The sequence below is a fragment of the Toxorhynchites rutilus genome, chromosome 2 (genome assembly GCF_029784135.1).
Source record: "Toxorhynchites rutilus septentrionalis strain SRP chromosome 2, ASM2978413v1, whole genome shotgun sequence".
Taxonomy (NCBI): Eukaryota; Metazoa; Arthropoda; class Insecta; order Diptera; family Culicidae; genus Toxorhynchites; species Toxorhynchites rutilus.
The window spans coordinates 286,235,203-286,260,117 of record NC_073745.1 but is presented as its reverse complement, the minus strand read 5'-3'; the positions used below and the strand labels follow the sequence as shown (position 1 = coordinate 286,260,117).

Sequence of the window (24,915 nt, the reverse complement as noted above, 5' to 3'; positions counted from 1 at the left end):
ACTTATTATTATTATTATACTTATTATTATATCAAACCCATATTACTGCCCATGTTTGTATAGGTGACGTAAGCGACAAAATGAAAATCGACTTTTTTGGTTGCTTCGCATTCTACACACCGTAATACGTATGCTCAACATGCAAACAAACATTCTTTGTTCGGGAAAAAATTGAACAATTTTGAAATTAAGTTACCATAACGTCACATATTGAACACATAACTGACGTAGTTCCATACGGCGTTCCATTCAAATTCTTTGTAGAGTCCAAAAATAATAGTGTCCTATTAATAAGCTTTTTCTAATAAATGAGTATAAGTAACCATCGAAACGTTGCTCATATAGTTATTTTTCTCTGTTCACAGCTCCGCGATGAATGTAGAGAGAAAATTATGTTTTTTATGTTGTAATTACATAGATTTCTGCATTTGAAACTTCAAGGTGATAACAAAAAAATCGGATTAGTAATGACATCAAAATGATATTGACGTAGTCGGTGAATTAGATTAATTTTTAACTTCCATGTCAAAACTATTACAGACCAAGAACACCTCCTCCAGAAATTTCTTCCAAACGTACTTGTTTTTATTCGACAACCACTGAAACTACCGACGGAGATGTTTTGATTATTATCGGATATGTAAATGCTCATACTACATACGAAGCAACCTGGTGCTTACGTCAAGCTATGCGAACAAATGTTCATTGAAGCGATTGATTTTCTGCATTGACGTAAGCCCTCTTTTCACTGATAATATTCATCAAATGGGCTGAAATGGGCATGGTTATACTTTTGGGTAAAAAAAAAACAACAAACATGTCCTTTCCCAACACTAATGGTGTTGATGAACAACGATAATTTGAACGATAATTTTTCATGGCTTTGGAAAGCAACCATATGGTTAAAGTTTTGACATCAAATAATAGCTTAGGATGATAAGCTTTTCATTCAATATTATATAGCTTTATTGGGTAATAAATTCGGTTTAAAGCAATTATATGCGGAAAGTACATAACCCCACATAACCTACCAAAAAATTAAACCATTTAAAAGACGAAAATATGTAAACTTTTCTTCGTTATAACATTGATAAAAGAACACACGTTGTGATGTAGGAAAAAACCATTGGATTGAACCTCGTACAGGAAAAAAAATTAGGTTTTAGCCAATGGTTTTTGTTTGGTTATTTTTCGATTTTTTGTCATTTTCCGGAAAACTGAAGAACGGAAAAACGGAAAAAAAAATTTCTTGACGATTGAGGTTTCTGTAACGCCAGTAATTAAAATTATACCAATTATTACGCTGGATGCGTAGATGCTGTCTGAAAATCGGTACCTTGCTGATGGTATCGGCTCTGTAGTTCTGAAGGACGAATTCCAATGAAAATTTTGAAATCAGAATTGCCATTTTTGCTAAAAAAAATGGGTTATTTTTTTAGAAGCTCATAAAAGAACGAAAAAATGAGGTATCAAAAACGGCTATGTAACGATTAAGAAAATTCATTTTTTCTTGTACCACCAGCTGAAACAACATGGTATCGAGAAAAGCCGCGTTTGAAAATTCGCACAGCAATACTATATCCCTTGAGATACTCATACTTTTGGCTGTAACTTTCCAACGAAATCAAATATCTAAAAATTCTTTTAGGACAACAACAAAAATGCTCAAGCAAAAAACAGGAAGTGGGTTATATCTATGGTATAACCGCAAGGGTGACGTAGGACTCTCGTTGATATAGAGATCATTTGTATGAAGTTGAATCTGAATTCATTCTGAATGAATGAATATTTGGAGAACTTCGAAAACGAGAGCGTTACGTTGGAGGCACAAGGTTTTATGCATCAAATATTGGATACGGAAATATCCTACTGATGGGGAAGAATAATCTTCTGAAGCTATCCTGTTTATTACGATTGATTGAAAAACCACAAAACCAAATGTATTTGGTCACAGTGTTACATGGATAGAAAACATTCAATTAAACTCTTTCACATGAATATATTTTGAAAATTCCCAGAGGAACTGGCAGATTATTTTCAGTAACGATTAGTAATTTCCACATATTCCTCGATACTGGAAGCCCACCATTGGTTAATGCCAACTCGATAACCATTCCCAAAGGAACTGGCAGATTATTTTCCAGCAATGATTAGATCTTTCCGGAACTTTCTCGATGCTGAATGGCATCCTAACGGAAAGAGTTCTGCGCGTGTATGTGTCGATCCTTCGCCGTCCACCTCCTCCAGCACGTTAGGCAACGATGTTGTCTTGTCGATGTCCTCACGAAAAATGAATGTGTCTCACCACCAGAATATCGCTTAAGTATGCTTTTTGTGTGTGATTGAATCGAGAGAAGGTGTGGTTTACGATGGCAATTTGGAAGGCAAACTAGAGGGGAATGAACTCTCTGAGCTCGGAACTTACGGCGACTGAGCAATAATCGATTGCGGGCGCATACAATATTGGATACGGAAATATCCTACTGATGGGGAAGAATAATCTTCTGAAGCTATCCTGTTAATTGCGATTGATTGAAAAACCACAAAACCAAATGTATTTGGTCACAGTGTTACATGGATAGAAAACATTCAATTAAACTCTTTCACATGAATATATTTTGAAAATTCCCAAAGGAACTGGCAGATTATTTTCAGTAACGATTAGATATTTCCACATTTTCCTCGATACTGGAAGCCCACCAGTGGTTAATGCCAACTCGATAACCACCTGTTAATAGCACTTGATTGAAACATATTTGGTCACAGTGTTACATGGATAGAAAACATTCAATTAAACTCTTTCACATGAATATATTTTGAAAATTCCCAAAGGAACTGGCAGATTATTTTCAGTAACGATTAGATATTTCCACATTTTCCTCGATACTGGAAGCCCACCATTGGTTAATGCCAACTCGATAACTACCTGTTAATAGCACTTGATTGAAACATATTTGGTCACAGTGTAACATGGATAGAAAACATTCAATTAAACTCTTTCACATGAATATATTTTGAAAATTCCCAGAGGAACTGGCAGATTATTCTCAGTAACGATTAGATATTTCCACATTTTCCTCGATACTGGAAGCCCACCAGTGGTTAATGCCAACTCGATAACCACCTGTTAAAAGCCGCGCGTGTATGTGTGTGTAGCGATGTCTTCCCAGGGAACCGTTTGTGGCATCACTCTCCTCCTGATAGATTCCCTTCTGGCCTAGGGTGCACAAACAGGCTCTTGGTGACACCGTTCATCCGCGCTTTCATGATAAATAAAGAGCTTCACCGCAACAGCAACAACATGCTCCAATCGCTGTTCAATTAGAACTGAGTGGATTTCCGAGCGGCGCTCGCTTATATACCGATTAGTGATTTCAATAGCCTGTTTTGAAAGCAATTTTAAGACTATTGAAACAAGTTTTTGGATCAAAAAGTAACAAGTATATAACGCGTAGACATTTTATCTTTCGAATGAAGTGTTTATCATACCATTTCGTTCAGTTGTTTAGGAGCTATTAACGCTCAAAATCTCGGTCTCCGGCGTAACGCTTTCGTTTTCGAAACTTTGATTTTACACCCCGGTATAGAAATGAAAGACGTAGTCCTACGTCAAAATAGTTTTTTTCGACCTTCCAGACCTGGGTTCACCCTTAATTCTGTGTTTACCAAGAACTCTCTACCAAATTTTATTAAAGAGCACTGTTGTGCTACGGGTACCTTAGAAGTAAATCAGTTTGTCATGATTTTTTTCGACCACATAACACATATATTTTTGCTCTAACATTTCATAAAGAAACGACACTTCTCAGTGTAATACTTATTGTACAATTTTCATTAGTATTCGGTCTATTTCGATGCCACAAGCCAACATTTTAAATTTTGAGTAGCATTTTCAGATATAGGAATCCAGCTCATTATTATATTACGTTGGGGAAAAAGTTATCCATCATTTTCTCGTTGGCTGGATTTAGTGATCAATATCTCGCGTAATAAATCTCTCGTTGTTTTTTGTTTGTTCCATTCTGTTGTGAGTGGCAGGGTGCTAACAATGGAGGTCAACAAAGAGCAAATTCGGTACATTTTATACTTTTTATTTCATAATAGTGAAAATACAAGCTAGACCGCTGAAATTGTGATTAGTGTTTATAGTGCTGATACTGCAACAGTAAAATACGTACAATTTAATTTATTTACATTTTTTTTAGTTTAAAAAAATAATTTTTTTTCAGTGCAAGTGATCTCTTCTATCAACAAATGGACCGTTTGATGCTAACGATCGACTAGAAACGTTCAGAATTGGCCAACAGAAGAGGTGTTGTGTTCCATCAGAGCAACGCAAAGTCACACAATTCCGAGAGATTGATTGGGATCAGTGGCGTCTCGTGAGTAAATTGACTAGTTGTGCACCTACACGGTGAACCAGTGAAACCCAAAATTTGATAAATTTCTGCTCAACATTGCAAAAGAAAGGGGCTAATTAGTGCTTAGTTTTTTTTATCTAAGAATTTTAGTGGATTGACTGAACTATCTCGTGTTTCCTCATATTTCAAACAGCTCTGAGTCTAATTCTTATTTTGAGCTATTAGCGATAGAATGTTTCTTAAACATAATATTAGAGTCTTGTTTTCAGAGACAATTTAATTCAATTTCTTCTGGTGATACGGTAATGAAATTTAAATCGCAAATCAGTCATAAAAAGGATTCGCAATAAATTGCTCCTAATGCTGAAGCTCAAGAAGCGATTTGTTCTCAATAGCCATAATCATAAGCTTTTTTCAGTCGCTCCTCTCCCATCGTTGATCATAAGTAGGTGTTCAGTCTATGAAGAACTAAAAAACTTTGTTTGACCGATGCTGTGGTTGGAGGATGCGTTAGTATTAGCTTTGCGAATAAAACAATTTCCGGAAAAATATCGTCAAGATTGCTACCGATCAGTGTTTTTATAATCTCCGGTGTTTTCTTCTCGGCAAATTCTGGCTTCGTATAGAACACTCTCAGTTCATTTCCTAATTTCACTTTGTCAAAATTAGAGTTCTCGTTGTTGTAGTGTATGGTACAGAATGTTGGTAAATGAGAAATTTGAAGCGATTGAAGAAAATTGTATCAAAATCCAGCATGTATCCTTACAGCCCTGGTGCGAGTGAAATCGTATAACCATCCCACTTTGTGTTACCTAGCTACATTTCTTGCAGACAAGTAGAAATTTATTTATTATATGTTTCAACTATGTTGATCATCCTAGAGCTATAGGCACACTTGACTCTGCAAAAGTACGGGATATTCTGCTGCATAAATCTCTTCAACTCCTAATCGCAATTTGGGCTTTGGATAAAGAATGGTGCCAACGAAAAGAGGGAAGAAAAACATTTCCTTGTTTTTGAATTATTCGTGCAAGAGTGCAGAAAAACAATTTTGAGAACATGCGTCTTACAATGAATATGATTAGCGTTTGGAAACGACTTCTTTGCGATTGCCTGGAAAGGAGAACCTTTATCTCCTGACATCACTCGAGCTCCATCATATGTTTGCGCAACCAGCTTAGCAGGTGATATGCCAAATTGATGCAGTAAACTAAACTCATTCTGAATTTATTCTGATGTTCCAGAAAATACTACCGTGGTATTTATGAAGACGGAAACCGACATATATTTCGTAGCCAAAACGTTACACATGTCCTTATAGTTTCCTTTATTTACAGACGTTATGCTTTCATCGTGAAGCTCTGCCCATGTGAACCTTTCATCGGAAGCTCTGCCCATGTGAACTGAGAAGACAAACTGATTCAATGAGAATTTTCATGCCTTCTCTGTTTTTCTACACAATTGAATTATGCTTGTTTCTTACGATTCCATTAGCATGATCTAACGCACCTTCAATGCAAGTTTTCTCAAACGTGCGGCATGTCATGCTGTTGTTGGTGTGCTCTTTGGTAGCTGAATGAGTATTTATAGCGAAAGATGGATGATTCAAATCTGCATATCCTACTCTGTATAGTTCATTAAGACTTATGTCAGATGAATGTATCTTTTAATAAAAATTAAAAAAATAAATAAAAGTATCTCTACTCTGTTTCCTACTGGGCTCTGCAACAGCAAACAAGACCAACAAAATAGCTTTCTTGAGCTGTAGCATCAAAGTTCCGTGTAACTATTTTACCGATTCTAGCACAAGTCGTTTTTAACTTGTCCAGTTTTGGTCGCGGAAAATCCGTTTTCGCAAAAAGTTATTTCTCTTCCACAGTTCTTTTCGCAAACGGCCTTTTCAAAAACTCATCGACAATATACTGCCCAACAGTGTGATTTGTGATGATTTATTGATGATTTATTTAGATTCGCTCTCAATTGGCACACCGAAAAAAACAGGATGAAATTTAGTCATCTGGAGTGCGCCAATCCGACTGCGAATCTTAAGCGTGGATCTCCTCACGTGCAAAGCAAAATATGCACGATACATACACTAATACATTGGCAATTTACTAGAGCGTGTGAGCGCCGCTCTATCTGTTCACCGAAAAAGTGCACAGAGACTGATGTCGATGACGTAATAAATCATCTGCGTCAAGCAAGCTTTCAGAGAGCCGCTATATAAAAGCATCTTACGCAAAGCGCGCCGATTGTGGATCTGGATCTGGTTGTCTAAACTCGGGTTACGAGAGAATCGGGAGAAACTATCGATGAGGAGATCTGAATCAACCCACCAACATTCTCTTCTCTTGTGAACAGAGTCCACTGCACGAAATCGTTGCCAACACATTGGCAGTTTAGTTACCCGAAGCTTCAACACAATTGAGGGGCTTAGAATGAAAGGGGTGTAAGTGATTTGATCGATTTCTCTACATCGACTCTCTCTTTTGGTCATAACTTCGCTGCAAATACATTCCCAGCTGTATTTGACAATGTGGAAGATATGTCAGAACCTCATCTATCGGATTCTATAGCAAACTTAATTTGGAACGTTTTTGCAGTTTTGATGCTAAATAAAAAGTTGATGAAGAGAAATCGATCAAGTCACTTACACCTCTTGCATTCTAAGCCCCTCAATTTTATTAGTCAGTGTATAGATATACGTAATTTTTGTGCACTAATCGATGTGCACTGACTGGAGAGAGCATAGAATAAATGGTACAAAATAGGAACCAATATACGTAATTCTGCACAGTTCGTGGACCGTATGTTTTTCATACTTTCCAGACGTTCCTTTTTTGAGCTTTAGTCTGTGCATAGCATAGTAGGAGCGTTTCATATTTTTTTCTTTTTGAATAATAGGTTGTGCAGTGCATGAGGTGCACATATGGACGAGACGCCACTGATTGTGATGTTTTAATGCATCCACCTTATAGTTCGGACCTGGCACCAAACGATTATCACCTTTTTCTCGCATTGGAAAATTTCCAGAGCGATAAGAAATCGGGATCAAGAGAAGATTGTAAAAATCTATTGCTATGGTTTTTCGCTAATAAGAATCGAGACCTCTATGATAGAGACATCATGTAGTTACCTTTGGAATGGTAACAAATTTTCCGACAAAACGGTTTGACCCAAATCGGACAATCCGAAGCATATTACAAATAGTGTTAAACTTAAAAAATAGTGTTATAAACCTGCGTTTGTCTGAATCCATTTACAACACTTACCCCCCAACGATCTGCATGTATTCGTTTGGCGTTATGAGGTCCCCATTCTTCAGCCACTGAATCACGGGCGTTGGCTTCCCATGGATCGAACATTGCAGCTCCAGTTCTTCCTTCTCGTACGCAGTCTTATCGTCGGGGCTGAGAATAAACTTCGGGGGAACCTGAACCTGTACCGTCGCCGAAGCGTCCAGCGAGTCCTCCGAATTGCTGGCCCGACACTGATAATCGCCTGCGTCGGTATCTTGGATGGAATTAATCTGCAGCGAACCAGTACCGATGATCCGGAACCGAGAGTCCAAATCGTTCATATCAATCTCTTCCCCATTTCGCAGCCACTTGATGGTTGGCTTGGGATTGCCGTTGGACACACAGTCCAGTATTACTGTGTCTCCTTCCCGTACCGTTTGAGGCTGCGGAACTATCACGAACGAAGGCGGAGCAAAGCTCTGAGGCTGGCCAGCGGTCGATTTGATGTTCAGATTCGATTTGCTACTCAACCTAGAAAACGTGCCAGACGTCACATTGCACTGGTAGGTTCCCCTATCTGCGGGTACCACCTCGTCGATCTCTAGTGCCCCCGACGGAAGCATAATCATTCTTGTGAGATCCATTCGCAGCGGCGATTCATCCTTTAACCACTCGATATGGTAGCGGTTGCCCAGACTTAGAGGCAACGAACTGGACATGCACTTGAAGTACGCCGTCTGGCCGGCGTACAAATAGATTTCGTGCGAATCCAGATTTATCTCCGGAAGATCTGTGAATTCGATGAAGAAATTAAATGAGCTGTCGTGTGTTCGAAAATGTATATCCACTCACCAACAATGGCAACCCTGGCCGATCGACTCACGATCGTTCCGATGCCATCCACACTGACGAGGCATTGGTAGAACCCGGTGAGGCCGCGATTGTTTTCCACCGAGCTTATATAGAGCGACCCATTGGTCAGCTGCGAGCGGAACGTGTCTCCCACGATGCCGATGTCCTGTCCGTCCGGCCCTCGCCACCGAATATTGGGAGCAATTTTCCCTTCTCGTAGCACCTTCGGATCTACTCTGCCGGCGCATTGCAGCAGGATAGAATTTCCCTCCGGCACCGTCACGTCCGATGGCTCGATTGTGAACTCCAGCGCTGAAAATGGAAACGAAACAAAAAGAGAAGATACCAGTTGATAAATTTCTTTTAATACTTCCAATTCATCAAACGATCAGTCACTGATGATAGCTTAATTAAATGCTGACCGATTACATGCCAGATGGATACAGCCGAGCGGAGCGCGCGCCCACAATAGGGTGTGGAAGAGGAAGCAGGCGATCCGTCCTCGGTATATCGCACACTCCAGTTAATTGTAATCACATGTTGTGGCCACAAAAGCGCAAACACTGTCCGTTGGGTGGAGAAACGTGACGATTGGGTTTTTTTTTTCATTCTTCCACTTTTTAATACGATCCATAAAACAGATGCTAACCGCGCGCTGCGGCAGCGGCAAATGTCGAGCGATACATCAGTTCATATCTGCGGGAAGGAGATTTTCTGCGCCGTCATCGACAGTTTCCCGTGGAGGCGGCGTCGGTGGCGGCGGCGATAGTTTACTGCCCATCGGCGTTGGGTCATATCGGAGATGGTGTGAGAAAAAGTACAATCTTCACACGATAATTGTGGTGGGTTGTGTGGTTGAACAAAGAAAGCTGTTTTTATCCCGGGGATGTGATATTTCGTAGCCAATCGAGTGCGCTTAAGAGTTTTGATTAATAGGCGCGTGGGAGGGAAGATATGCTTATACATCCAGAGGGATATTGATACGTTTGTATCATTCGAGATTAATGACAGCTACAATCGATTGTTTGTGTTCTCTTTTCGGTAGCGCTAAAAATGTTGAGCGTATAAGGGAAATCAAGATGAATGGAATTGTCTCTATTGAAGTTTCGAGCTACATGGTTTGAAGAGAAATAAATTTGAATGTTAACACTTTAAGGACCGGAAAGAAAACTGCAAGACATACGCCTGGGACCGCACCTTTTGACTTGTGTGAAGTTACTTGCTTTGCTTGCGAGTTTTTAAGAGGCTTTAAACTTTGCAGTTCATTCGCCTCTATGTGTTAAGTTAGCGAATGAAAGTTCAGCGGATAAAAGTTTTTGTTGCCTGCAAGTTTCTATTGAACGTCTTGCTGGTTTTAATGAATAATGAATTATTTCAGTTGAAATAAATTGATTGTTTATCAAGTAACAACCTTTAAAATCATGCTCATTAGATAGAGAATTGAATCATTCATCTTTCCACATAATTCATTTTTTTCTTGATCGTGGCAGAGAAAAGTTATAGACTGAAACGTGAGCATAAGTCAATGTAGGAAAATATACAGAATTTTGAAAATCAAAAAAAGTTGTTCGAATAGAGTTATCGAAGTTATTCGATAGAGAAATATTTCACCTATCTTCCAGCCACAATTTGATTAATCGGAAAAGGGTCTGAGAGAAGTTATAGGCCAAGATGTATGGGAGGAAATCAACCGCGAGTAATCGGTTGTATCCCTTACTAACCATAGAATTAAAATAAGTTGTATGGGAGAAATTAATTATTTTGAAGAAAATCGAAAAAAGTTATTTGAAAGGACCGAAAACACATTCTCGAGATAGTACTATATTTTTATTTATCTTTAGCCAAATTTTCATTGGTCCGAATCGAATATGGGAAAAAGTTATCGGCCAAAACTTTCACGAGTTGTACGGGGGAAAGGGTCTGGCTGGGTAAGGAAGTAAAAAGTAAAGTGGAAGAAAAAATAAAAAGGAAGTAAATATTTCTATTGTATAGAAATTTTGACTATTTTTCGAATCCCTATCCATAGGATCTATGGTGAAAAACGTACCTTTCAATTTCCGACCAATGGGTCTAAGAAAAGTTACTTGTACGGGAGAAATTAATAAATTCAAAGAAAATTGGAAAAAGTTTTTTGTATGGACACAAAACACATTTTCGAGACAATACTCATTCGGTAGAGAATATTTTTATCTACATTTAGCCAAATTTTCATTGGTCGAAAAAGGTTCTAAGAAAATGTATAGGCCAAAACCTATACAACTTGTATGGGTGAAATAAATATATAAGAAAACTGGAAAAAGTTATTTGAAAGGACCCAAAACACATATTCGAAATAATACTCATTCGATAGAGAATATTTTTATCTATCTTTAGCAAAATTTTCATTGGTCGGAAAAGGGTCTAAGCCTAACCTATACAACTTGTATGGTTATTTCACAATTGATTTAAAGAAAATTGAAAAAAAATTATTCGAAAGGACCCAAAATACATTTTCGAGATAGTAATCATTCGACAAAGAATGTTTTTATTTATCTTTAGCCAAATTTTCATTGGTCCGAATCGAATATGAGAAAAGTTCTCGGCCAAAACTTTCACGAGTTGTACGGGGGAAAGGGTCTGGCTGGGTAAGGAAGTAAAAAGTAAAAAGGAAGTAAAAATTTCTATTGTATAGAAATTATTTTTCGAATCCCTATCCATAGGATCTATGGTGAAAAACGTACCTTTCAATTTTTAGCATACCATTCTCAATAGCTTTGAGATAAAAAATTGAAAAAAAACTGAAAGTGCATCAATAATAAAAAAAAAATTCCTAAAAAATTTAAGTACTTAAAATAGTCTAGAAATATTGATTTTTTAGTATTTAGAGATTCAGTACTACTATAATTCGTATTTAAATGTGCTCCTACGCCTTTTATAGATATGTGTGATTTTTTTCAGATTATAATTAGATAATTCCCCTATATGGTTCACTATAAGAGCTATAGTGGAAAAACGAGTTTTTCTTTTTTTTCATTCTCAATAGGCTTGGAAATGAAAATTTGAGAAAATACTCAAAGTACATCTACTATGGTGTACCGCGACAAATTATAACAAAATTTTATCCCCTGCGTAAAAAAATCCTGGGCGTATAGAATTTATTAGAATCTTCAAAACTGTTTTTCGATGATTATTTATTGAACTATTTAATATCAAATACGAATTCGAAATTTTTCGTTCATACAATAATATTTCAGTACTGAATGGTCCACAACAACATTATAAAAATCAAATGAAAGATAGTTGATAAAATTAATTGGATTCGCTATCTTTGAAAAAACAAAAAGAAATCGATTTCTTAATTCTTCCCGATATTTTTATCCAGTACATCTAAATGCAAATTTCTCTGTAAAATATCCATGTAAATTATTCTTTGAAGAGATTTATATCCCGTCTTCATGCGTTGATATGTCACGATTTTAAAGCATTTCAAAAATCGCCTAAAATTTTCGACTTCGCACTGTGTTCCTTCATTTTTTTCGAGTGTGAAAAAGTTCTATTTCCATCTTCGATCAATTTATAGGGTTGGGGAAAAAGAAATATCGTATATCTGATCGAAATTTGACGCTTTATTTAACATACTTAAAATTATCCAACTTAAGTCAAATATGCGCCGTTCGTATTTCTTCGTATTTCTGATCGAAATTTGACGCTTGTCAAATATGTACCGTTTTGTTCGCAAACTTGTTGCCATTTAGAAGGCAACTCCATTATCCCCCCTTATAAAACCCCCCTCCTCATTTGCAAAAAAAACTCAGACAGCCAGTTTTCGCAAGCCTCTTTTGAGGCCAACTTAGTATCACCAAGAGCGTTTTACGGTGGGTGCAATAGGACATCCCATCCGAGCTCCCGTAGCTTCTGGCGGGTCATCAAAGATGTGTGAGGTCGAGCGTTGTCCTGGTGGAAAACAACACCATTCCTATTGATCATTTCTGGCCGCTTCTGGTCAATCGCCTGCTTCAAACGGTCAAGCTGCTCACAGTAGAGAACCGAGTTGAATGTATGGCCATAGCTGAGCAGCCCATAGTGGATGATTCCCTTCCAATCCCACCAAACACACAGCAAAACCTTCCTGGCCGTCAATCCGGGCTTGGCGATGGTTTGGGCCGGCTCACCGCGCTTCGACCACGACTTGTTTCGCTTTAGGTTGTCGTACGTGATCCACTTTTCATCACCAGTCACCATCTTCTTCAAAAATGGGTCGACTTCGTTCCGTTTCAGCAGTGCATCGCAGGCGTTGATTCGGTCTAAAAGATTTTTTTTTGCGTCAACTCGTGTGGCACCCATACATCCACCTTTTTTTAGAATCCAATCTTCTGCAAATGGTTCCAAACGGTTTTATGGTCTATACCCAGTTCCTGGCCAATCGAGCGAGTGCTCACATGCCGGTCTACTTGGATGATTCCAACGATTTTATCGGTTTCCACGACGATTGGCCTACCAGTACGGGGTGTATCTTCGACAGCCACTACACCAGAACGAAATCGATCAAACCATCGCTGTGCTGTGCGAATCGTTAGAGTATCGGGTTTATAAACTAAACGATTTTTTTCGGCCGCCTTCGTTGCAGTAGTAGTAGTAAAAAGTAAAATATGACGAATTTCTTGCTTGGTGGACTCCATCTTTGACGCGCTATAACTTGAGACTGAAAAGGACAATCACAACACTGTCAAAATGACACTTATAGCACAGATTGTCGTCTTTAAATAGCCGTATAGTATAACCCGATGCGATAAGTACAACACAAGATATGTTTAAGTGTTGCCATATATTGACAATATACGACATTTCGTTTTCCCCAACTCAATATTAATTTTGCTCCTACAACTTGTATACATTTTGGCACATACCATTTCTCAGACTCTTTTCCGGCCAACGAAAGAACATGATTTTGTTCCAGTGTAAATGACTTTTTTTCAGCTTGAAACACACTGCCCTCATTATATTGATGACAATAACAAACGAGTTCATTTTGTTCATATCGCTGTTGCATGAACAAATTTGCTACAATGAATGAATGCGACATTGAGTGGGGTTCATAACTTCTCTGTTATTTATACTTTGGATATCAAAAGCAACAAATTGATATTCATCACATCCGAAACGATATTCGTTCTGGCAGTGAATTTAAGTTCAAAATAAATTTTATTTGGCGGAACGGTAGCAACGGAATATGCAGAATGGATACGAGTGGTTTTAGCTACCGTCAAGTCATTTGCGACATCGGGAATTTCATAAGGTATTTCCGAATACGGCATCCGGTAGCTGCAAAACCCAACCGCACACATCAGCCTCAGGTTGGAAGTTAACAACAGCTGATATTCATTTGGCTGAATTGAAATTCAGTTCTGACGTTTCCGATAATCAAGATAAAAATGACACTGGGTGGAAAAAATAAACATCAAAACATATTGAAAGACAAAAGTTCATTTGCTCATATTCAGTGGTTGCCTGGATGCCTGTTATTTTAATTTTCGTTTGGAATATATAGGTTTTCGATGCAACCTATCCCGAAAATCTATGCATTTGATCTTAGCGAAGATGATTTTTTCCAACAATAGAAAAAAAAACACCCCAGCTTCAACCAAAACTCGTCATTATAGTATAAAATTATTATCAGACACATTTCTTCTTCATAATTCTTTAATCACTAGCAGTAAAACATGACCCATTCCATGAGGTTATGTACCAGGGAACCAAATTTTAAATCTAGTTTTAGGATCAAATTAATAATTTATTTGAAAAAGCACTAGTTATATCATTAATTCTTTGAAACGAATATGATTCTTACCCACAAACCTTCGAGAGAGGCTATTTAAAAAAAACTACATAATTATATTTAAAATATTTTAGGTTTTCACTATTTTTATGTTTATTGAGATATCTCTGTAGTTGCTGAACAAAACTTCAATGTCTATATACCATTAGATGGATAATTAAATACTTGTTTGGAGAGCCGTTGGTAGACCTAGTTTTCATTTTGTCATTTGTGAGAAACAAGGATTTGAAAAAACAGGTCTTTTGAAGTGTTGTCACGTCACAAACATAGAGCATTTTTTTAGTTTATCAGATGACCCTAAGTTCAAGCATTTTTATACTTGGGTTTCTCAGAGGAAACAATGAGGTTCATCAACCCACAAAATTTGGTTAAAATCTGCCCACAAATAGAGGAGAAACAACTGTCTCTAGAAGTTGTTGTCACGTCACGGAGGACAATCACGTTTATATGAATACTTTTATATGAATGCGAATGTACATAAGTATTCATATAAAAAATGGCTTTGAGGCAGGATACAGTTCATCGGGACAGCTAGTGTGAAAATATAAATACATTGAGAATCAGTGAGCCCATCTTTTGTTTGTTTTTGATTGTGGGAGTTCTTCGATGCCCAAGTGATGAAACTGTGATAGAAATATACTGCACTTACCAGAAAACGGACAGTCGCAATTCTTCATTCAATATTCATTCTAAGCAATACAGATTCTAGCAAAGATCTATTGTGAAACGGCTGAAAACAGGATGCTGCTCTTAGTCGTGGTTGGTTCGTCGAATATCATATGGTCGATGTTAAGTCAGAGGGGACCAAGTCGCAAAATTAATAATTTCAAATTATTGATTGCATGAGGTTAAGCATTTTGTAAGCTTCATTGTTGTCACGTCACGCAAAGTATACGATCCATTCTTTTTGCTGCTTCTGGCAATTGAACATTAATGTTTTATTTTCAGTTCCGTTTCAAAACATACAAATGAACTTTCTTCTATGTATTGTCATCAATAGATGAACGCAGATTCAAGAATATAGAATATAATCTTGTTTCAACTTCCGGTTTGATGATAATAGTATTGAATGACAAAAAATATGGAAACCCATACGATTTGGGTATTGGTTGCAGGTGTCTTACCAGTGGAAGTTGAATATCGTATTCCGATGTCATTTTAAAATCGAGGATGGTGACTTTTGGTTCGTTAAAAGCGGATCTAAAAGACCGGAAATGGCATGAAATCCAACAATACCTTGCGCACATGCACACGGATGTATACGAGGAGTTCATCAAAAGAATCTGATAGTAAAATCAGATGCGCTTCCCCGGTAGTGAGTGCCACTGAATGAACCAGAACTGTGCGAGCCATTGATGGCAAGTGCCAGAGAGAACGTGTAAACAATCATGGTGCGAAAACTGGGGTTGGGGGTCTCCGTAGCCACATTGGTTGCGCGTTCGCTTAGTAAGCGATCGATCGTGAGTTCAAAACTCAGGGCCCTCATTGACCATCTTTGTGTTGTTACAGAATAACTACGTCCACGCAACAATCATCAGCGATGGAGATCGATCCACGGTCGAAATAAGATCGATTCATCCATACAACTGCTCTGCTCTGCAAGAAACATCGGGCTGCTGTTCTATAAATAACTCAACAATGATCAATCAACTGTCTCCGCTGTCCGGTCTAACTCGATAATGGATGAACAAAACGAAAACTCTTACGCCTATATGGCAACTGTGTAAATGTGTACCATATGCAATGGTATAGAAGGGAATACTCTAACGCCGAAAACATGGCAACTGTGTAATGTGCTAATTATAGATATGATAAACATGTAACATGTACACGATTGAAATTCGGCTCTGTTACAGCTAAAATGCTAATGAGCCTAAAATAAACAAAAGGGCTAAAAAAAAAACCGGGGTTCGGCTTAGGGCCATTCCGACTTTTCCCAAATAAGGGCATGCCGTGTACTACAGGTAACAGGTGGATGTAATTTATATAGCTTATTTTTATGAACATACGAGGGTCGTTCATAAAGTAAGTTTCAATGCCTCAGAAATCGCGGAAACATAAAGTTAGGACAAAAAACAAGGTGATTTTCGTGGGATTTTTCATAGCGTGGCACGAGTTTTTCTATTCCGAGCGCGAAGTGCTTCCAACTTTTTGAAGTACGATGTAACTGCGTCACGAATTTCTTCAGTGTTATCGAATCGTTGACCTCTACGCACTTCGCACTAACTTTATTTTTCCCTGATTTCTGAGGTACTGAAAATCATTTTTTGAACGACCCTCGTACTAAAGGGTGTGTCACATCAAATTGCATCACGGAAAAAACGCTGTAGAAATTCGCCCAGTAGACCGATCCTTTTGAAAATTTTAGACAGTAAAATAAAAACTATTAAACAACTTTTGGCATTTTCGTTTTATTCATACTTCGAGCCCAAGCCCGTATGCTCGCACCTTCCTCTTTATCCCGTCCATAAGGTTCTGTACAACGTCAGGTTGTAGTTTTTTTTGAACAGAAATCCATTTTCTCTTGAAGTCCGCCACCGATTTGACAACTTTTGGGTTCTTCCGGAGGGCCTGCTTCATAATCGCTCAATATTTCTCTATTGGGCGAAGCTCCGGCGCGTTGGGCGGGTTAATTTCCTTTGGCACGAAGGTGACCCCGTTGGCTTCGTACCACTCCAACACGTCCTTTGAATAGTGGCACGAAGCGAGATCCGGCCAGAAGATGGTCGGGCCCTCGTGCTGCTTCAATAGTGGTAGTAAGCGCTTCTGTAGGCACTCCTCCTTAAGGTAAACTTGCTCGTTTACCGTGCCGGTCATCACGAAGGGGGCGCTTCGCTTTCCGCAAGAGCAGATCGCTTGCCACACCATGTACTTTTTGGCAAACTTGGATAGTTTCTGCTTGCGAATCTCCTCCGGAACGCTGAATTTGTCCTCTGCGGAGAAGAACAACAGGCCCGGCAGCTGACGAAAGTCCGCTTTGACGTAGGTTTCGTCGTCCATTACCAGGCAATGCGGCTTCGTCAGCATTTCGGTGTACAGCTTCCGGGCTCGCGTCTTCCCCACCATGTTTTGCCTTTCGTCGCGGTTAGGAGCCTTCTGAACCTTGTATGTACGCAGGCCCTCCCGCTGCTTGGTCCGCTGGACGAATGAACTTGACAAATTCAGCTTATTGGCGACATCCCGGACCGAACTTCTCGGATCACGTCTAAACTGCTTAACTACGCGCTTGTGATCTTTTTCACTGACGGAGCATCCATTTTTGCCGTTCTTTACCTTCCGGTCGATGGTTAGGTTCTCGAAGTATCGTTTTAGTACTCTGCTGACCGTGGATTGGACGATTCACAGCATCTTACCGATGTCCCGATGTGACAACTCCGGATTCTCGAAATGAGTTTGCAGGATTAATTCACGACGCTCTTTTTCGTTCGACGACATTTTTCCAAATTTACGAAAAATTTACAGTGAAGCATGGCCAACGTGATCTATACACTCTTATCTGATTATAAGCGAAAGCTGAAGATATAATTCCTAAAAATTAAATTTCTACAGCGTTTTTTCCGTGATGCAATTTGATGTGACACACCCTTTATAAGCAATTCTTCTGGCGTTAACGCGTTAACGTTTCCTGTGGAACTTTTGCCGTCTCAATGTATGCATTAACAAGCGTCATTTATTGATACTTAGTTGAGATTCCTTAAGCCAAATAACACGCCTTGAATAAATTCCGAGGGGCAAGCTCTAGAATACGCGTGACCACAGTGCCAGTCGAAGGAAATTTCTTTGACGAAAAATCCCCCGGCCAGAACGGGAATCGAACCCGAACACCCGGCATGATAGTGTGAGACGCTAACCACTCGGCCACGGGTGCACATCGATAAGCAATTAGAATTGCCTTATTTTGTAATGTTTCGCAATCTAAAAGAACATTGAACTCATTTTCTATACAGGTCAAAAATATTTCATCTCTGTTTTTGAAGCAATGAAATCGCAAAATGGCGCTAAAACGCTAGAATGAAGAGAGCCAGAAAAAAGTCACCATATTATCAAATTGTCAGCGTTGTGGCACGTTTCATTTGACACTACTAAAAATTCGTTAGGAAGTATCGTTCCTGGGATACAAAGGAGGGTAGGTGTAGGAACGCATTAGGACATCCTTCCCCTACAGGATGGACTTTTGGAAGGGGAAGAAGAGATCTCAGAGGATAGTGGAAGTATAAATCCTCGGCTGCTTCAGAAATACCTCAGTGAAGTCATTCTGGTCTGATACTTTCGGTATATTTCAATGATGGAACCTAGTATAGAAGGCTCACGACTTTCTTTCGCTGACGATTTTAAGCCTTTTTTCCACGAGAAGTCTGTGGTAGACGCATTATTTCGCCAATGGCAATTGAAAATTTATTCCCCAGAAATGGTGCAATAACTTGTGCTAGATGCCAAACAATAACTTTCTCTAGAAGGCAAAACCCACTCATTTCGGCTTTCATCTTGATCTGGTTCCACTGGCCAAACTTGACTATGTTAAGAATTAGGTGTTTATTTGGAGTGCAAACTTAACTCCAGAGCTCATATGAACTATGTTGTCCGGAAAGCCTACCGCAGCTTTGTGTTCATTGATTTCCGGGATACAATCAGCAATTTGGAACGTATTGTCAACCATTGCCTGACAACACAATGAGTGAGATGTATAATTTTTAATTCTTTCGAAACCCCCAGAAATAACGCAAATAATTCTCAGTTGAAAAGCGCTAAGGAACATCGAAACGTGAAGCCGCTAAAGAATGAGAAGAAAAACCAAAACCAAGATAAACAAATGATAAAAACGTTGCTTTCAATTTATTCGAGACCGAGATTTATTTTAACCAACAATGTCAATCCACCATTATACGTTACAGTGAATTGATCAGAATGCAATTAACTCCCAATTGCATTACGATAGCGTTGTTCAACAACGGCGATAGCATCGTGTTCACCCCACCAATTAAACATGATGAAATTGACATGTTGGACATTGTAATACCCTCCGGTTGTGCTCGTTGTGCGCCACCACCGAATCTGACAACATATGATTCCACTCTTGTTCGGAAACTGATTGACAGCCAACGAAAGTCTACGCTGCGCGAGGTCCGCATCGGGTACCCTCCGGACCTGGCAAAACAATGTAACGCCAGATCTACGGTGGGGCAGATAAAATCTGTTTTGATTGCGCCTCGCTGTTTTTCTTTCCTATTAAAGTCCCACAAAGAAACACGAAGCTGCACGAGGTGCGGGGAGCTGACCGGCAAATGGCTCCAAACCAATTTCATTTTCTTCTGCTCACACATATCTAATTGAAGCCTCACGCAGGGTACTCATATCCGGCAACTCCTCCACACCAAAGGGGGGTGTCCAGCCAGCCAGCAATTTGATGGTTGTAAAAATAAAAGTTTCTCTTGTCGGAGATCCTCGAGAAACAATTTGACACACTGCTACAACATAACAATATTTTCGCAAGTTTCCGGCTTGGTAAACAACATCCAACTTTTGTGCTTCCAAACGGCCTTCTCCCCGTCGAAATTGATTTCTATTTACCCTGGCAGTGTGGATCGTACAAATAACGTTAGTTTAATGAATTTTTATTCGCATTCCACCCCCTCCTCCACCCCTCATCATCAGCGTTCCCTTTGTCCGTCTTGTTTTTCTTTTTGGAGGGAAACTTGTTTACCCTCGGGCATCAATTCGCTCTAATGTTATTGCAGACTTTGCATTGGCGCCCTTCGTCTTGGTTTCGCCACTCCGCCGGAAGTAGCGGCCGCGCACATCACACACACGGACTGCAACTTCTCCTTCGCCAAATTCCATCACACCAATTGGTGGAACGAATGTGTGCAGGGAAAAGAAATTCGCCCTCGAGGGGGGAAAAGAACTTCTTCCCGAGTTAACCATCGCTGCACCCTCCAATTATTGCTCCGAGTCGCCCCGTCCGTAAGCCGGTGGAATTTATGTGCAGTCGCGTAAAATCGCACAGTCATACATAAACCAACGAGCCATAAAATATAATGGCCTTTGAGGGCACAGAGAGCACAGAGCATTGCACATCGGAAGAAGACGTTCCTCCACGCGCGCTTATCGTCGCGTTCAATGCTGTTTCCATGGCAAATAGACTGGACTTGGCTGGCGGCTGGTGGGGACAGCCAGGCCAGCTTCATCACAGCAATATTTGAACGCGGTGAAGTAGTGAGGAAACGGCGAGGGCAAGGGGGAAGAGGTGTGGCATTTTGGGTTTGTACTGGAACAAAGTGTGTACAAAGTTAAACTTCCGGTTCAGCCCTTCTCCCAGTGTGGTGACTGTTCAAGAAAGAAACGGGAGGCGGAAAAGAATTGACTACTGATGGGGTTGTTCATGAAGTTACGGAGTGTTCGTCATGGGAAAGTTTATGAGTAGGAACGCAGCTATATCCGAACAAAATCTTGAGGTAAAATTAAAAAAGTAGTAAAGGTAGTTTTTGTGAATGTTCTAATCAAATTATGTGTACTCTGAATTTAGTACACTAAAAATAGTCTCTCACTGCAACTGCTTATCATTTTTCTCGGCGTACGAGTGACATAAACAATGTTACTGATTTTACTTGATAATGCTAAGAATACGTAGACTAACCCTTACTCAACTTTTAGGTGTACCGGTAAGTTTCTTCAGTTTTACAACAGATGGCGTAACTTGATTATTATTCCAGTGAATCAAATTTCCAGACATTCGTTGGAAAGCTACTGTCATTGCGCGTCTTTTTTAGTATATGTCAAAAAGTTGAAACGTTAACAACATAGTTTTTTGCCACTTCGAATATGTCGAATTTCGTACCAACAAGAGTGTACTTGCGGGGAGTGTTACTTCATTACTTCTATATGAAGAAAAAAGCTGCGGAAAGTCATCGTATTTTGGTGGAAGTTTATGGAGACCAAGCTCCACCTTAACGAACGTGTCAGTCGTGGTTTGCACGGTTCAAAAGTGGTAATTTTGACTTGGAAGACGAAGAACTTTCCGGACCGCCAAAAAAGTTTGAAGATGAAGAACTGGAGGCTTTACTCGATCAAGATCCGTCACAAACGCAACAAGAACTTACAGATACACTTGGAGTAGCTCAGCAAACCATATCCGATCGTTTAAAAGCAATCGGAATGATCCGAAAGATAGGACATTGGGTGCCGTATAAAATTAGGCCACGAGACGCCGAACGCGGTTTTTTCACGTGCGAACAACTGCTCCAACGACATAAAAGAAAGGATTTTTTGCATCGAATCGTTATTGCCGATGAAAAGTGGGTCCATTGCGAGAATCATAAACGTCGGACAACGTATGGATACCCCAGCCATGCATCACCATCGACAGCCGCGCGGAATATTTACGGCCAGAAGGCTATGCTGTCTATTTGGTGGGACCAGTTGGGTGTGGTGTACTACGAGCTACTAAAACCGAATGAAACCATTACGGGGGACCTCTACCGACGACAATTGATGCGTTTGAGCCGTGCACTGAAGGAAAAACGGCCCCAATACGAGCAATAACACAATCAAGTTATTTTGTAGCACGACAATGCTAGGCCACATGTCGCGAAACCGATCAAAATATACTTGGAAATGCTGAAATAGGAGGTTCTATCCTACCCGCCGTATTCTCCACACATTGCTCCGTTCGATTACTACCTTTTTCGATCGATGCAACATGGCCTGGTTGACCAATACAATTTTGATGAAGTCAAAAATTGGATCGATTCGTGGTTAGCCGACAAACCGGCCGATTATTTCCGCAAAGGGATCCGTGAATTGCCAGAAAGATGGAAAAAAGTTATGATTAGCGATGGGCAATACTTTGAATATTAAATTTGTAACTATTTTTGCGGAATAAAGTATTAATTTTTAAAAAAAAACATGATTTAAAAAATTCAAATTATTTTTTCTCAAAAACGTATTATTTTAACGTTCTCAAAAAAAAATATGAATAGTCCTTACAATTTCCAACAAGTCGTCCATACATCGGAAGATGGATACTTTTACAGGGGAAAATTTTTTCCAACAACAATTTTTTCATGTTTTCTTTGAAAACAATACAACTGATCCTAATTTTGTTTTCTTTGCTTTTGCTTTCTATCTTTTATAGATTCTGGAATATAATGCATTTGTGTATGGAGATCTCTGAAAAAATAATGTTTTACTCGTAACATTTTTGTGTGTAAATTCTCTCGTTTGACATATTCCTGGCATGTTTCTTATTGGAAAAAAGTTAAAGAAGAGAGTTGAATCGGGAAAATTTATACATAAAAATGTTGCAAATTAAACATTAATAGTATTTTTTCAAAGAAAATCATGAAAAAGTTGTTGTTCGAGAATTTTTTCCCCTGTAATGTAAAACCATTTACGTGCCCATCTTCCGATGTATGGGCGACTTGTTGGAAATTGTATGGACTATTCAGATCTATTTTGTCCGAATTTTAAAAAAAACATGTTTTTGTGAAAATGAATTTCTATCTTCAAACCATTTTCTTTTCAATTAAAAAAGTTATGTGATATTTTTTAATGAAAACATAAATAATTTTCTTCATTTCATTCTTCGACTAAAACTTTGTAGGTTCCCTGTAAAAGTGCTCATCTTACAATGTATGGACGACTTGTTGTAAATTGTAGAGGCTATTCATATATTTTTGAGAATTTCAAGTTAAAAAAAAATGAAAATCAAAAATTAAAAAAAAATGATTTTGAGAAAAATGAATTTTAGTTTTTTTTAGCGAAATTTATTTTATATGAAAATTGAACAATTTCCTACATTTCATCCTTTCACCAGAATTTTGTTGATATCATATTCTCTGTGTTATATTTTTTTGTAAAAAATCATGAAAACTTGTTTGGCCTCTTCCAAAAAATAGTCTATTTCTTTTTGAATATTTCAAGTATGCAAAGTTGCTTGAATGACCAATGTCCTTACACTCACAACGTTTCACTGCTACCTGAGATGGTGCTGCCTAAGACGAGTTGGTATGAAATTCGTCTTAAATAAATTAAATTAAATCTCTCAAACCACACTAAAATTCGTTCTTTTACACCACACTGTTATCTTTCTTACTTCTGCCGTAATTTTATTCTAAGTTTCTTAAAAAAACCGCGAATTCCACTTCACTGTGTCCTTTTTTACGCGTGTTTTTCGATTTTTGACGTAGGACTACCACTATTAAATCAGAAAACAAGTCATGTTTTTTATGAAATAATGGTCACATCAATAGTTATTTTTGCTGTGAACGGATTTCGACACACTACAGTCCCCTAGTCTGTAAATAGTTTACATTGATGAAAATTAGAAACATTTCCATTTTCTCACACATTTTTTCTACTCATTTGGGAGCTTCCCTACCCATACAATCCATAAGAAGCAACCGCGAATTAGTCGCACGTAAATCAGTCGCTCGGAATGCATACGCTGAAAACAAAAACTGCCACATGTGAACATGTACTGTGGAGAGAGGTAATATTGCACTTTTAGCTCCGCCCGATGGCTATTAAAGCGTAAAAGCAGAAGATTGTCGTATTCTTTTACACAGTGATGCTCATTTCAGCGAGCAAACAGCATCAAATCGCAGTACGATTTTCAAATCCAAGAAGGAGATCGCAGGAGAGGTGGTGGTTTTATATTATCCGACACGACTCGGGTCCGACAGAATATTCTGTTGGAGAATTTTGTGTGTCTTTGGCGGATCGGACACTTGCAATAATATTTTGTCTTGTATGAAAAGTAACACTTCCGTTACATGTCGTGTCATATAATAGAAACCACCTTTAGAGATTCATTGGCCAGCCAGAAATACATAAAAATAGCTGCCTAGCAGTGAGGTGAATGAGAATTACGTTTCGATATTCATTTAGTTAGTAATCAGTCGACGGCAATTAGGGCGTTCAGCGTGGGTTTTCTCAAGTGTGAAGCTTTATGATATATTTGGTTGGAAAATAATTTCATAGTGTTTTTATGATTTCTTTAGTTTACAAGGATTTATTTGCTGCTTGGCAAAGGTTAAGTATTCTCTTTCTGCTCTACGAAACTATGTTAATTGTATTTTTGAGCCATTTTATTTTTTTTATTAGTTTGAGGAATACCCAGGAGGCAAAGATCAACATTTTCGACATCTGCTCTTCTTTGTTTTTCATCGAGGTCAAAAAGCTACCGAAGCAGCCCGGGACATTTGCGACGTGTATGGAGAAGGTCTACAGCACGGAAATGGTTTGCAAAGTTCAAAAATGGCGACTTTGACGACACACCCCTTTTGAAATCAATGAAGAATGTCTCAAATCACTTTTGAAGAAGAACGGTCGCCATACTAGTCTTGAATCGGCGGAAAAAATATGCTGCGGCGAATATATAATTGATTAACTTATTAATATAATTATTGTTTTTTTATTTAAATGAAAGCTCACTGTGAATTTATTCCCCAACCCAATATTTTCTTAATATACTTTCTTCAAAGCTAGAGGCGTATGAACTGCCTCTAAAAATCAACTCTCTCTCTCTCTCTCTCTCTCTCTCTCTTTTCTACTTGAAGTGGATGAGTATTTTCCAACCGTGAAGCAGTTACCGCCCAATTAGAAGTGGCAGTAGCAACATCAGCAATATCAACAACTTCAGCAACAGCAG

At 38.8% G+C, this 24,915-nt stretch overlaps 1 protein-coding gene across 3 annotated transcripts in view; it reads right to left on the bottom strand.

Moving 5' to 3' along the window:
• LOC129765249 (neogenin) overlaps positions 1-24,915 on the bottom strand; it is a 371,600-nt gene that overhangs the window by 30,955 nt on the left and 315,730 nt on the right. For 2 of the 3 annotated variants that reach the window (XM_055765354.1, XM_055765356.1), the window contains exons 1-3: positions 8,875-9,076; positions 8,453-8,764; positions 7,634-8,390 (exon numbers count right to left, since the gene is read on the bottom strand). In XM_055765354.1, coding sequence (XP_055621329.1) covers positions 7,634-8,390; positions 8,453-8,764; positions 8,875-9,061 — 1,256 coding nt within the window. In that variant the 5' untranslated portion in view covers positions 9,062-9,076. Of the gene's footprint in view, positions 1-7,633; positions 8,391-8,452; positions 8,765-8,874; positions 9,077-24,915 lie in introns of those variants that run through there. The other variant, XM_055765355.1, reaches the window with a different exon arrangement.